This window comes from Notamacropus eugenii, chromosome 5 (genome assembly GCF_028372415.1).
Source record: "Notamacropus eugenii isolate mMacEug1 chromosome 5, mMacEug1.pri_v2, whole genome shotgun sequence".
Classification (NCBI taxonomy): domain Eukaryota; kingdom Metazoa; phylum Chordata; class Mammalia; order Diprotodontia; family Macropodidae; genus Notamacropus; species Notamacropus eugenii.
The window spans coordinates 92,296,646-92,313,067 of record NC_092876.1 but is presented as its reverse complement, the minus strand read 5'-3'; the positions used below and the strand labels follow the sequence as shown (position 1 = coordinate 92,313,067).

Genomic DNA, 16,422 nt, shown 5'->3' with positions numbered 1-16,422 from the left:
TCACCTTGTCCAGCTTCCAAAGGACTTCTGCAGAGCAGCACGAATTTGTTTAGTTTTCAGACTATAGATAATTGGATTGAACATAGGAGGCATGAAGAGATAAATATTGCCTAGGACAGCATGGGTTAAAGGGGAACTCTTTTGATTGATACGATGCAACAATGTTATTGCTAAGAGTGGCGTGTAGAAGATGAGGACAATGAAGATGTGGGAAAGGCAGGTGTTCAGTGCCTTGAGCTGACCTTCTCTGGAAGCAATTCCCAGCACAGATCGAAGGATTAGAGTGTAGGAGAGGACAATGAGCAAGGAGTCAACTGCAAAGGAGCAGATGACCAAGACTAGACCATAGAAGATATTGATCTTGACAGGACCACAGGCCAGCTTCATGACATCAGGATGAAGGCAGTAGGAGTAGGAGAGGGTCTGGCCTTTGCAGAAAGGCAATCTCTTGAGGAGGATGGGCAATGGAGTCATGAGTGCTATACCCCTCAAAAAAGCTGCCAGACCCATTTTAGTGATGCGTGGATGGGTAAGGATTGTGGTATAATGCAATGGGTGACTGATGGCTACAAAGCGATCAAAGGCCATAGATAAGAGAATCCCTGATCCTGTAGAGGAGAAGGTGTGAATAAAGAAGAGCTGACTAAGGCAGCCGTCAAATGCAATCTCATGATGCCCGAAGATAAAAACCTTAAGCACTGATGACAATGTTGAAATGGACAGGCCAATGTCAGCTCCTGCCAACATGGAGAGAAAAAGATATTGGGGCTCCCAGAGACTGCGCTCAATCTTGACCAGATATAATAATGTGCAGTTGCCAGCCAGAGTGATGATGTACATAAGGCTCAAAAGTGGGCTTAGCCACATGCGGGTCCCTACCAGTCCTTGGAGACCAGTCAAGATGAAGACAGAAGGCTGAAAGTCAGTACTATTGTATGGCAGCAAAATGTCATGGGAGGGGTCCTTCTCAGAGTAATTCCAAGACATGGATACTGGATGGGGAAGCAAAGAAAGAAGTTAGATGTGAATGAACATCCAAAGATTATGCCAAATAAATATTGAGGATGTACAGAGCTACCTCTGAATGCTGACCTGAAGGGAGGTGTTATTCAGTAAGTAATGGAGAGAAAACAGGTCGCAAACTATAAGGAAATATATATATATATATATATATATATATATATATATATATATATATATATATATATACACACATTATAGAGGCCTTTTGAATATTCTTGCGATCCATGAATTCCAATGAGATTTATATTTGTGCTGAGATTACCAACAAGCAGGTTGAATAGTCATAACCCTAAGCAAGATGGGAAGGACTCAGATATTTCGGCAGCCTGATGGAATGATGAAATCACAGAAAGATCTTCTAGCTGTGTGACCTTGGCAAGTCACTCATAATTTTTCAGTTTCAGCTTCCTAATCAGTAAAATGGGGAAAATAATAGTGTCTACTTCACAAGACTGCTGTGAAGATCAAATAAAATTATTTATGGACAGCATTTTATAAACTTTAACAATCATATATTAGCTATGATTTTTATTTTTTGGAAATAAGCTGGTAAAACTCACTGAAAGAGACAACACATTTTTTGAATTATTCTTTGGGGACAAGGAGAAACCTCCAATTTAGGGAAATAAGGGGACGAGAACTGGGAAACCATCATTCGAAATTCAGAAGTAGAATCTAAAGAAACAGGCAATATACTGCTTCCAGAGGGCAGGGGTGATTAGACAGAAGTTATCTTGGATTGAAAGTAAAATAAGAACACAGATTTGTGGAGAATAAAGGAAGGAAAGGACCCAGCTTAGAAATGGATTGGATTCATGAGATGGGCTTAAGGATCCTTCATGTGAAGAAGACCGTGGCGGTAGCAGCAGCTTCTATAGCTGTCAGCCTACAGATATTGGGAATGGGGAAACAACTGATAGGGAGGAGATAGAAGAGGACTCTTTTGCACTAGGTTTAGGACTGTTGCATTGCCTATACACAGTTCCAGCTTTCACATACAGGACAAAAAGGAGTTATTACACTTGGAACAAGGGAACAGGTGTTCTAATCTTGATTCCAGAGTGGGGAAGAGTACTCGTACTCAAGGACAAATAGGAACTCTGGTCTCAATTCCAAAATGGAGGGAGAATTGACAATTGTGGCTACAAGAAAGCAGAGGAATCTGACCACAGTAACAAAGTCAGGAGGAGTACTAGTGCTGTTGGTTATAGGGAAACAGGTTTAAACAAACTTTATCCTGCTTGGATAAAGACATAGGCCAGGAGAGAAGTGACCACACATCCCCTTAGATTGTATGACGTTGGAAGCACCAAAGAAACTTATAGACTGACCATCAGAGCTATATCTGAAAACAGAAGTACAGAAGTCCTAAAGTTTGAGAGAGTATTTCCTCCAACACAGGAGCAGAGCCCAACTTTAACATAAATCTAAAAGTTAAGAAATAAGCCAAAAAATAAGCAAACAAGAGCAACAAAAAGAACCTGACCATAGAAAGTTACTGTGGTGACAGGGAAGATCAAAACACAAATTTAGGAAAAAACAACAAAGTCAAAATAGCTGCATGCAAAACAACAAAAAAAACTGTGAATTGGTCACAGGCCAAGCAAAAAATTTTCAAAAGAGTTCAAAAGGGATTTTAAAAATCAAATAAGAGAGTTAGAGGAAACAATTGGGTTAAAAAAGAAAAAGATGAAAGAAAAATATGAAAAGAGTCAATAGCTTGGTAAAGGAGGAACAAAAAAATAGGGAAGAAAGTAGCACCTTAAAAAATTATTGTCAAAATGGCAAAAGAGGCACAAAAATCAACAGAAGAAAAGAACTCCTTTAAAATGGGGTACAACAGCTTACAGAAGAAAACAATTTCTTAAAAATTAGAATTGGGCAAGTGGAAGCTAATAACTCCATGAGACACCATGAAACAATAAAAAAAATCAAAAGAATAATAAAAAAAAATATGAAGTATGTCATTGGAAAAATAATTTATGTAAAAAATAGGCAAGAGAGATAATTTAAGAATTATTGGACTACCTGATAACCACATTAAAAAGTGAAATAAATCAAACTTTAGACATCATTTTTCAAGGAACTGTCAAGGACTAATGTGGAAATATGTTTACATGACTGCACATCAGAGCCTACATCTGATTGGTTTCTCTCTTGGGGAGAGGATATGGAAGGGAAGGAAAATTTGGAACTCAAAATCTTATAAAAAGTGAATGTTGAAAACTATTTTGATGTGTAATTAGAAAAAAATGCTACTTACAAAAATAAATAAATGGAAATTAAAAGGGCAAAACAAAAAAAAAAAATGTCAAGGAAAGCTGCTTTCAGGAACTTTACCAGAGAGTAAAATAGAAATGGAAAGAATCTGATCACTTCCTGAAAGACATATTAAAATGAAAACCCCCTGGAATATGATAACCAAATTCCAGAGCTCTCAGTTCAAGGAGAAAATATTGCAAGCATCCAGAAAGAAACAATTGAAATATTTTGAAACAACAGTCAGGATAACACAAGATTTAGCAGTTTCCACATTAAGATATGGAGGGTTTGGAACATGATGTTCTAGAAGGCAAAGGAGGTAGAATTACAAACAAGAATTACTTACACACCAAAGCTGAGTATAATCCTTTGGGGGAAATGAATATTTAATGAAATAGAGGACTTTCATGCATTCCTGACCATAAAAATCCCCCAAAAAACAAAATCCCACTAATGCTGAACAGAAAATTTGACTTTCAAATACATGTCTCAAAAGAAGCATGAAAAGGTAAATATGAAAGAGAAATCATAAGAATCAGTAATTTTAAAATGTTAACATTCCTATAAGGGAAAATGCTCATTGCAGTGCCTAAGTACCTTATATCAGGAAAGTTGAAAGGGGTATATGTAGAAAGAAGGCAAGTGTATGAGTTGAGTAAGGAGGATAAAAAAAAAATAAAGAGGAGAAAGAGGAACCCACAGGGAGAAGGGGAAAGGGAGAGGAAGAACAGCAAATATTATTCCATATAAAAAAGGAACAAAAGGAAGAACTTTTACAACAAAGGGGAAAATGTATGGATGGGCAATACTTAAACTGTTCTCTTATTGGTATTGACTCAAAGAACGAATAACATATATATTCAGTTCAGTATAGAAATTTATCTTACCCCACAGGAAAACAGGAGGGAAAGGGAATAAGAGAATAGAAAAGAGCTCAATAGACTGGAAAGCAGATTGAAGGAGGAAGTAGCCAGAAGCAAAAAAGACCTTTGAAGAGGAACACAGTAAAAAGAAAAAGAAAGAAGGATGAACAGGGGAAAATAGGATGGAGGAATATACACAGTTCAGAACCATAACTGTGAATGTGAATAAGATGAACTCGCCCATAAAATGGAAATAGATAGGAGAATGCATTAAAAATCAGAATCCAACACTATGATGTTTGCCAGACAAACACTTGAAACAGAGACATATAGAGTAAAAACAAGGGGCTGGAGCAGAATATATTATGCTTCACCTGAGGTTAAAAAAAAAAAAAAAAAAGGAGGGGTAGCATGATGTCAGATAAAGCAAAGATAAAAAAAAAATTATTTAAAGATAAGGAAGGAAATTACATTTTGCTAAAATTATGATAGGTATTATGCACCAAATGGCATAGCTTCCGAATTAATAAAAAAATAAATTAAATAAGTTATGGGAGGAAATAGACAATAAAACTATGCTAGTGGGACATCTCAACTTTCCCTCCTCAGAAATAGATAAATCTAACCATAAAATAAGAAAGTAGTTAGAGATGAATAGAACTTTAGAAAAGATAGCTATGATAGAACTTTAGAGAAAATTGAAAGGGAATAGAAATGTGCTTTTTCTCAAATATTCATGGCACCTTCAAACAATTGACCACATATTAAGGCACAAATAGACAACTAGATGGTATAGAGGATAGAATTCTAGGCCTAGAGTCAGGAAGACATTAATTCAAATAAAAACTCTGACACTTATTAGCTGTGTGCCTCTGGGCAAATCACATCTCTATTTGCCCCATTTTCCTCATCTTTAAAATGAGCTAGATAAGGAAATGTCAAACTATGCCAATATCTTTGTCAGGAAAATTTCAAACTGTGTTACCAAGAGTTGAACTTGACTGGAATGACTGAGGAACAAAATTAAGGCATGAAAACCTCATAACCAATTACACAAAAGCAGAAATATTAAATGCATACTTCCATGACCATAATGTGATAAACTATATTCATAAAAGGACCATGAAAACATAGATAAAAATTAATTGGAAACAATAATATAATCTTAAAGTATGAGTGGACCAAAGAAAAAATCAGAGAGACAATACATAATACTATTAAAAAGAATGACAAGAATGAGAAAACTTATCAAAATTTAAGGGGTTCAAACAAAGCAATGCATAGGAGAAATTTTCTATCACTAAATGCTTATAGCATTAAAATATTGAAAGAATGGATCAAAGAATTAAACAAACAACTACAAAATACTAGGAAATGAACAAATTAAATGAAATACCAAATTGGAAATCCTGAGAATCAAAGGAGAGATTAATAATGCTGAAAGAAAACCATTAAACTAATAAGTAAAATTAAGAGCTGGTGTGATAAAAAATAAATAAATAAAAATAAAAACTCAACAAGATAGATAAACCATTGGTTAATCTGATTAATCAAAAGAAAGAAGAAAACCAATTTACTTCTATCAAATATGAAAAGAATTAATTCACCACCAATGAAGATGAAATGAAAGCAATTAGCAAGAGTTCCTTTGCCCTATTATTTACCAAAAAATCTGATAGTTAAGTAAAATGGTGAATATTTATGAAAATAGAAAATTGCCTAGATTAACAGAAGAGGAAATAGACTGCTTAAATAAATCAATTTTAGAAAAAGAGTAAATGAGTACTCCCCCCCATAAGAAAGGACCATATGGATTCACAAGTGAATTCTACAAAGCATTTGAAGAACAATGAATTCCAGTACTATATAAACTGTTTGAAAAAGATAGGCAAAAAAGAGAATCCTAACAAATTCCTTTTACAACACAAATACTGTGATGATATTTAAACCAGGAAGAACAAAAATAAAAAAAAAGAAACTATAGATCCATTTCCCAAAAGAATATTGATGGAAAATTAAAAAAAAATACTAGTAAGATTACAGCAATATATCACAAAGATCATATATTATGATCAGCTGGAATTTATACTAGGAATAAAGAGTAGTTCAATATTGGGAAAATGATGAGCATAATTGACAATATCAATAACAAAACCAACAGGAACTGCATGATTATCTCAATAGATACGGAAAAAACTTTTGACAAAATGTAATATTCATTCCTCTTAAAAACACTACAAAGCATAGGAATAAATGAAACTTTCATTAAAATTACAAATAGTAGCTATCTAAAACTACCAGCAAACATTATCTATGATGGAGATTAAGTTAAATCTTTCCAATAAGATCAAGGATGCCCATTATCACCACTGTTATTCAATATTGTACTAGAAATATAATTTATAGTAATAAGAGAAAAAAGACATTGAAAGAATTCAATTAGGCAAAAAAGAAACAAAACTATCACTTTGTGCAGATGATATGATGGTATGCTTAGAGAATCCTAAAGAATACTAAAAAGACAAAGTTGAAATAATGAACAACTTCAGCAAAGTTGTAGGTTATCAAATAAACTCATATAAATCAATAAAGTTCATCAGGAAGAGAAAGAAAGAAAATTTCCATTTAAAATAAATGTAGCCAATATAAAATATTCAGGAGTGTACCTTCCAAGACCAATTCAGGAACTACATGGACACAATTACAAAATTATTCGCACAAATAAAATCAACTAACCAACTTGAGGAATATTAATTGCTGATGGGTAGGCCAAGTCAATATAATAAAAATGATAATTCTACTTAAATTAATTTTTAATTATTCAATGTCATACCAATCAAGCTACAAAACAAGAACCATTTTTTGTAGAACTAGAAAAAGTAACAAAATTCATCTGGAAGAACAAAAGTTCAAGAACATCAAGGTAATCAATTTAAAAATGTCTTCACACTTTTGGTCTAACAGTACCTATCGGTACCATATCTTAAGCTTTATTACAAAAACAGCAATCAGCAAAACAGTCTGGTAAGAATATATGCTAGATCAGTGAAATTTATGACATACACAATACACCATAAAATGGCCATAGGAATCTAGTATTTTACAAACCCAAACATTCAAAATTTTCTGACAAAAAATGCTGAGAAAACTGATATGCATTTGGCAGAAAAGAGATATCCAATATGTAACATTATATACCATTATAAGATTAAAGTGGGTGCAGGATTTAGACATAAAAGGTAATCTCATAAGCAAATTAAGGAAGCATGGAATATTTTACCAACCACATTTATGGATAAAGGAAGAATTTATTACCAAATAAGAGATAGAGAGCATCACTGAATGTAAAATGAATAATTTGAACTATGTTAAATTAAAAAGTTTGCACAAATAAAACAAATGTAGCCAAGATTAGAAGGAAAATAGGAAACTGAGAAAACATTTTTAGAGCAAGTATATCTGATAAAGTTCTTACTTCTCAAATATATAAAGAAATTTGTCAAACTAATAAGGATATACATCCCAATTTATAAATGATCAATGATATGACCAGGCAGTTTTCAGAAGAAATCAAATCTACCTGTAGCTACATGAAAAAAAAGCCTAAAAATCACTATTGGTCAGAGAAGTTCAAAATAAAACAACTCTATGGTCCCACTTCACATGTGTCAGATTGGATAATATGAAAGAAAAATAAAATGACAAATGTTGCAGTGGATGTGGAAAAACAGGAAGTAATGAACTGCTGGTGGAGTCCTGACTAGATTCAACTATTTTGGAAAATAATTTGAAACTATTCCCAAAGGGCTATAAAACTCTGCATACCATTTGACCCAGCAATACCACTACTAGGTCTGCATCCCCTCTCAAAAGGTAAAAAAAAAAAACAGAGGAAAATGACCTATATGTACAAAAATATCTATAGCACTCTTCTGTGGTGAAAAAGAAAGGAAAAATGAGAAGATGCCCATCGCCTGGGGAATGGCTGAACATATTGTGACATATGATTGTGATGGAATATGATTGTACTATTAAAAAAATAGAGACAAAGATACTTTCAGTAAAACCTGGAAAGACTTAAAACTGATGCAAAGTGAAATGAACAGAACAAAGAAAACTTTTTACTCAGTAACAGCAAAGCTTTATGTTGATCAATTGTAAATGTCTTAACTATTCTTCACAATACAGTGATCCAAGATAATTCTGAAGGTCTTAGAGTAAAATATGCTCAAGACCACCAGAGAAAGAACTGATGGAGCCTGAATACAAATTGAAGCAAACTTTTATTTTTTCACTTTACTATTTGTGGATTTTTTTATCTTCATTTTCTTTTGCAACATGGCTAATATGGAAATGTTTTGCATGACTGCACATATATAATCTACATTAAATTTTTTGCCTTTTCAAGAAGTTGAGAGGGGAGCAAAGTAGAAGTCAAAATTTTAAAAAAAGAATGTTAAAATTTTTAGTTTACATGTAATTGAGAAAAATAAAATGAAAATCATATAATTATTGATTTGCATTTTATTGAATTAAATTATATGAAATCATATTGAATAGAAATTCATTAGGATGTGAAGGTATTGCTAGCTATGTTAGTGGAGGAAGAGCCCACATTTACAAAATCATGAATTTTTGAAGTATTTAAAAAGAAGGACTCTTCTTAGAGTCAACAGAGCCTTAACTTTTTTGAACTTGAGTGTCCTCCTCTGTAAAATGGAGAGAACAATACCTTGAAATACCACCCTCGTAGAATTATTATGAAGATTAAAGGAAATATATAGCAAATGTGTAGACTTTGAAATCTTACATAAATGTAGGTATTAATATTATTTTAATTATTACATATCTGTCACTTAGTGTCTGGATGTTGCCCAATCAAGAATGACTAGAACATGGGGACAGATAGCAAATAATATAGATAATATCTTCTTTCATTAATGATACGGAGTCAAGTAATCATATTACAGACAGGAGCTAGACTACATAGTTTCTTAGATCTCTTCCAGATCTGAGATTCTCTGTTTCTATAGCTCATAGAATTCTTGTGTATATAAAATTAAGTAATGTGTCACTTCTTCCTTCAGATCATCTTTCGCCTATGTTCTTTTCACATGTACTATCTTCAAGGTTCAATTTCTTACCCCTCTTTTCAAATAAATTATAATATTATTTTGTCTGATTGTTTTATCTCCTCCCATTTCTCCTGATTTCTAACACATTCTAGATAATATGACTGATGACATAATTTGCCTAAAACATAGGGCTGACCATGCCATTTGTCTTTTCCAAAACATTGAATATTTCTCTAATGCTTGTAGGGTAAAAAACACAATCTTGAGCTTGGCATGTAAAGCCTATTATGGTCTGAATTCAGTTTACCTTTTCAGACTGAATCAACATTAATTCTGCTTCTTTACCCTCTAAAAGCCAAACTATCTTTCTTGTTGTTATCTAACCCAGCATTCCATTTCCCACCAGCATTACTTTTCATAGATCATCTTCTATTTCTATAAGGTACTCCCTCCTTACCTCTTAGAATCCTTAGCATCCTTCAAGGATGAACTCATATACTATCTCACCATGTCTCAAGGGAAGCCTTTTCTGATGTCTCTTTTATGATTCTTTATCTCTAGTTCTCTTATATATACTTATTTGTATCTCCCCAAGAGAATTTAAGCTCATTAAGAACAGGGACTATTTTTTTGCATCTCTGTCTTCGTATTTACAAGTCTATAATAGTGGAAGTCTAGAACAATTAATTTGAAGATAAAATTTCTGTAGGCAATCCTCAGCTCTGCTTTTGTTATTGTGTTTGTCCTTTATTCTTGTAGAGGACCGTGACATCAAGATGGTAACATGACTTGCAGTTGACTTTGATTTGAGTGAGGGAGGGCTGTGCTTAGTCACTAACCTCACTTTCTTCTCCTGAACCATCTGGGTCCAGTGGCCTGATATTCATCAGGACAATTGGAGATGGCCCAGTATGCAAGGCAAGACCCTGGTCCTTTCAGGCTATCTTATCACATTCTCACTTTGAGTGAGACACATCCATTCAATGAATAGGCTTCTTTAAGTTAATCAAGGGATGGTTCCTTTAATCAAAAAAAAAAAAAATCAACCTGGGAGGGGAAGACTCTCAGGATTCCTGGGTAAAAGAGAAACAATTACTATTTAGTTATTACATTCTTCATACATTACTAAGAATCTCACATGCTAAGATTCCAGAATAATAACTCAAATTTAAACAGCGCTTTAAGACTTGCAAAGCATTTTTCTCAAAAACTTTGTATGGTAGTTAAATTATGCATTTTTATTATGCCAGTTATATAGATGAGAAAATTGAGGCTCAAACACATGAAAACATCAGCACAGAGCAAGAAAGTGCTAAATCTGAAATTCAGATTCAGGCCTTCTAGCAATGGGTTCCTCTTCTCTTGGTGTCTCCATAGAGAACAGAGAAATTTGAGACTGGGATTACAAAGGAAAGCATTTATTAAGTGCCTACTATGTGCCTGGCACCATTTGTCCACCTAGCACAGTGGACAGAATGCTAGGCTTGGAGTGAAGAAGACTGGAGTTCAAATCCAGCCTCAAACATTGTGTCAGCTGTGTGATCCTGGATAAACGACCCAACCCTATTTGCCTCACTTTTCTCATCTGTAAAATGAGCTGAAGAAGGAAGTAGCAAAGCACTCCAACATCTTTGCCAAGACAACCCAGTGGAGTCACAAAGAGTCAATTTTGACTGAAATGACTGAATATCAAACCTTCTGGGCACTATGCACTTCACAAACATCTCATTTGGGTCCTCAAAACAACCCTGGGAAGTGACTGCTGTATTATGCCCAGTTTACAGGTAAGGAAATGCCGGCAATAAGAGGTTAAGTGATTTGCCCAGGGTCACACAGCTAGTAAAGCCACATCTGAACTTAGGTCTTGCTGACTTCAAGCCCAGTACTCTATTTACTGCACCATTTAGCTGCTGGGCAAATACTTATCTGGGATATTATAGAGGAAATTTTTTTCTGGTTTGGATAGAAATAAAGACCTTGTGAAGTTTCTTCCAAAGTCTCAGAATCTGTGAACATTTAGAACCCTTTCCTTTATTCCACATCGACTCTAAAAGTCAGCTCTGCTACTTGCTAACTTTGTGACATTGGGTAAGTTATATAACATTCCTTGACTTCAATTTACCCTTCTGTTAAATTAAAATGTTGGACCAAATGCTTCTAAGACCCCTTCTGGCTCTGAAAATATGAAATGTAATAGATGCTTCATAAAAGCTTGTTGTATACACACTGTAAATATGAATTATTACATGGTATAGTGGAAGGAACCCTAACCAAACGTGGTGTCCAAATATCTGTGTGATCTTGTGCAAGGCACTTAAACTTTCCAAGCCTTAGTGGTCTCATCTGTTAAAGAGAGTTAGTAATATTTGTATTTTTTTCCTCCTAAGTCTGTTGTAAGGATAAAATCACACAATTTGTTTATGTAGAGTACTTTATACTTTACATATTGTAACAATGTACCATCTAAATTTCATCTACTGGCACCAGCATGATAATTTAGAGAATTCTTCCTTCCCAATTCAGCTCAAATGTTGCCTCCTACAGGAAGCCTTTCTTAACCACCTCACCCCAGCTTCTAGAGCTTCCCCTCTTCAATTATATTTATTTTGTATATTTTTTGTTTTGTTAAGGGCTATCCTACCTGACAGAAAGTAAGCTCCTAGAAGAAAGGATTGTTTCTCTTTTGTCTTTACATCTCCAGTACCCACCACAGTTCCTGAAACATAGTGAGCACTTAATCAATCTTGCTGATTGACTGATTGATTGAATTGACCAGTGAAAAAACCTTCACCTGTTTTCCCCATTCCTCCTCCCTCCCCTCACAAATGAAGCTGTACAGATTTCACTCTTTAGCTCAGAAGACTTAGTCATTGAAATTTTATACAGGATGATGTCTGAGTGGTGCTGGAGAAATTTCTTGATTCCCCAGGTTCCTCTGTGACTAACTGCCTGCTTTCTCTGGGACACAAAACATAAGCCCTGTCTATAGAAACAGATGGTAGGAAATTCTACTACACAGTAATTAGAAACAAAATCTATAGGACTACCCAAGGAGTTGAAAGTGGCTGAAACCCTTAAAATCAATGATTCTTCAATTGGATCCCAACCCTTAGGGAAGTTGCTTGGAATCAGGAATAACAGCTCTCCCTATTCCCATTTCTTACTTCAGTAAGGATAGTGCCTAATTTCTGTCACCCATGATCAAATATTACAATACAGAAAGTTACCTGTAAGTCTTTCAGAGTAGCTGAGCCACTTGTACCACTTCTATCCATTTCTGACATCTATTTGAAAGATTTATTGGGTTGGATGATGAAATATTTGTTCATGCTTTTCACCAGCTGAGATCCCAAGAGTATGCTAGAAGAAAAGAAGAGGGAGGGGAATCTAGGAGTAGAGATTGTAACACTGACTCCATATGCAGCAATCACACTGGAGAATCTATCAATAGTCTGGGAAAGGGATAAAACTAGAATTTATTTGACATGAGACTAAGTTAGTAGAGGATAGAGGCAGAAAAGGAAAAAAAAAAGACCCAAGGGAAAAGAAAGAGTGGTGTCTGGCTGCTCCTGAATCTTCAGTGTGATATTTTATACCCTTAGGAAGAGCTAAATATCAGCAAACACTGACTGTCTAGCGTCTGGTGCCAACAGCTCATTGTTGTATCTCTAGGGAGGAAAATAAGCAAAGTGCCAAGGATTCTTTTAAGTTGGCTCTGGTATTCAAAGGAATTTAAATTTCCTCTCCTTGTTCAGAGGCAGAATTTAATTCCATGTAAAGAAAAACTTCCCTTCCTTCCTTCCTTCCTTCCTTCCTTCCTTCCTTCCTTCCTTCCTTCCTTCCTTCCTTCCTTCCTTTCTTCCTTCCTTCCTTCCTTCCTTCCTTCCTTCCTTCCTTCCTTCCTTCCTTCCTTCCTTCCTTCCTTCCTTCCTTTTATCTTCCTCCTGCTCCTCCTCCTCCTCCTTCTTCTTCCTCTTCTTCTTCTTCTTCTTCTTCTTCTTCTTCTTCTTCTTCTTCTTCTTCTTCTTCTTCTTCTTCTTCTTCCTCTTCTGCTGCTGCTGCTGCTGCTGCTGCTACTTCTGCCTCTTCTTCTAAAATGGTTATTAGAATGAAACTATGGGGAATTTGGTGGAAATAACCATTTCATTTTAGATTTTGTAATAGAGAAAGAAAAGACAATGCTTATCTGATATGCAACCTTGAACTTGGGAAAACAGACTTCAAAAGATTTTAAGATAGAGTAGGTTGTCAGCCCAGGAGGAATGAAATTTTCTCAATAAAGTTCTGAAGACAGGAAGAACCATCTAAAGAAACTAATATGGATGCACAAGGAATTTTACCAACAAGCTTAGATTGAAAAGAGAGGGAAAGACAGATATATATACATATACACATATATATATATATATATATATATATATATATATATATATATATATATATATATAATGGGAACAAGGTCAAGGAAGAGGGGATGATTGCGAAAATATAGTCACTGCTTTAATAGTTTCAGGAGTACCAAAGCTCAAAATAGGCATTGATTAGAGAAGGCTAAGAATGACAAAATATGTTCTTTTAATTGTCTTAGTGAAAAAGACAAGCATCAAAGATAGCTCAAAGCATTGGATGTGACAATGATTTCTGGAAACAGCTGTTTGATTCTTGCAATTTTATTTTTTCTTCCATGTTCTCAGCTAAAAAAAGTCTTTTTATTAGAAAGATCAAAATAAATGGTTAGCAGTTTTGATGACTAAATGAATCAAATGATACTCAAATTAACTCCTTCTTGAGGATGGTCCCTTCACTGATGGAGATTGTAACCCATCTATGCCTGGCCATACTATGGAACCCTTTGTCTGTGTCTCTTACAAATTTTGCCACAGAGGATCTACCCAAATACTTAGGAGGATTGTCTACCTCTCTTCTGACATACTGAAGATTTCAGTGCAGTAAACATTCATTATCCCACATAACCAATCCATCATTTTTGACCATGTATATTTTAATATCATCATTTATTATAATTCTTTTCAGGCCCTTACTTGTTATGTGTTATTACATGTTCACATCTATCATACACTTCTCCATTAATATTTGTGTCATATATTTCTGAGACTAGAGTGCTTCATAATTCCTAGTTATTAAAAAAACAGCACTTGAAATATTGGTATTAAAAGATGAACCTTTTCTTATTCCTGGGGAAATAAAACCTTTAGTGTCATCAAATAAGCTTTGCAATTTACTGAAATTGTCAACCAAGTTAAGTAGGGAAATAGAGAGAACTTTGATGCATTCAAATTGCCATGATTTAAAGGTAAAAAAAATCCTTAGCAATTGGAGTTATCCTAGAATAAGATGGTATGCTTTGGAAAATGGTGGAATCACTTTCAGTGACAGGATTTAAGGAAATGTTGGATGCTTACTTGCTGACTGTAGTACTTATAATGTTTAGGGTTAGAAAAGAGGTTCTTTAATGTTTCTTCAAATTTGAAATATTATTTTACTATGATTCTTCTTTACTAGCTTTCTTCACTTGACATCTTTATCTTCCATACTTCTGAGGAACTGTCTGCAAATGTAGTCCCTTCTAACAGTCCCTTCCATCTATGCAACAGATTCTTCAACCTGATGTCTGAAAAAGCCACATATTGTAATGAGAAAAGGACTAGACATTGATTCAGGAGATCTGGGTAGATGTTTTGTCTCCAACATTGAATCATGTCATCCTAGATATATATGTCCTAAATATTCAGGTTTCTTTATATGGAGGCAATAACACGTTACTTGTATTGCTTACAACATAGGGTTATTGAGATAAAAGTCTCTTATGAAACGTAGAGCCTTATATTAATATTTATTGATGTTCCATCAGCCAACATTCCCAGTCTTTTATATTCCTTCCTGGAATGCCCTCCTCCATCATTTATGCATGTCTAACTCATATTTATCCTTCAAGGAAAAGATACATTCTCAGTTTTCAGGGAAATATTTCCTAAGTGACAGAATTGGGATTTGTACTAAAATTCCTTTTACTAAAAATCAAGCATTATTTTCACAGTATCATGATGTCTCTAAGGTCAACCAGTAAATTGCAACACCATGATTTTAATCCAATACTTAAGCATCTTGGCTTCTCTTTGTATTGCATCAATCTTCTTTCCAGCACCTTCTCCATGGACCCTTTCTTCTTCACCTGTTCTAGTTTTCCTAACAACTCACTGTTGTGATATCGTATTTGTCAAATGTAAAAGAAAATTCTTTCTCCAATAGATATTTTAAAAAAAGACAGTTCTCAAAACAAAAGTTGAAAAAATTTAAGTCATCTAAAAGATTGCTTATTGTAAATAACAAGCAGCATGAAAATTGAAACCATTCAGGTCTCACTACATCCATTTCAATTTGCAACAATGATAAATGGAGGGCTGAAAGATATACTCACTAATGTAGTATTGGGAGAGTTTTCAGTAGATTTAATCTTTCTGAATAACAGTTCGAATTCATGACAAGCATGACCAAAGAGTCCATACCCTTTGATCCAGAGTTTCTACTGCTAGGCATAGAATCCAGTACTGAAGAACAAACATATTCATAGTGCCATTTATCTAGGTCGTAGAGAACTGGAAACAATGTAGATGAAATGTCTAAACAAAGTGCCATTCAGGAATATAATGGAGAATAATTATAAGAATGGAAAGTGAAGAATTCAGGGATTACAGTGATAACTGCCAGACCCTTGTTATTAAACAATAACAGTCATAAGCATCAATTTAATTTACATAAAGTCTCTTCTTGCTTGGGATTAATTTGTTAGGAAAACAAGAAGTAATTAGCTATGTGCAAATATATTCCCAAAATCAGCCTACCCAACCATTTCTAGTCTCCTTGCTTTTCTCTCATCCTCTGAGAATTCTAGTTGATTTGACTGCCCTCCTGGGGCAGTGGGGAGGTAGAAAGCACAGGGGAATATCCAGAAGAGATAAATCCTCCAAGTTGTAGGGAATCTTGGCAAACCTTGCCTTCTCCTTTGAATTCAGGGGTGGGTTCCAGTTGTGACTAGAAATCTCTGTATTGCACAACTTGGGTGAGTGAGAGGCATGAAAACTGAAGGCTTTGGGGAATGGGAGAGAAATTGGAAATTGATTGGAAAGGAATCATTTGGATTTTTGAGAATGTCTAAAGAGAAACATAGTTGAACATAG

General features: G+C 34.6%; 1 protein-coding gene across 1 annotated transcript; it reads right to left on the bottom strand.

The window, feature by feature from the left end:
* Nucleotides 1–987, bottom strand: LOC140507597 (olfactory receptor 51G2-like). Its single transcript, XM_072615621.1, has one exon. It carries the CDS (start codon nt 985–987, stop codon nt 1–3), a length of 987 nt encoding a protein of 328 aa, XP_072471722.1.
* Between the last annotated feature and the right edge of the window lie 15,435 nt (nt 988–16,422).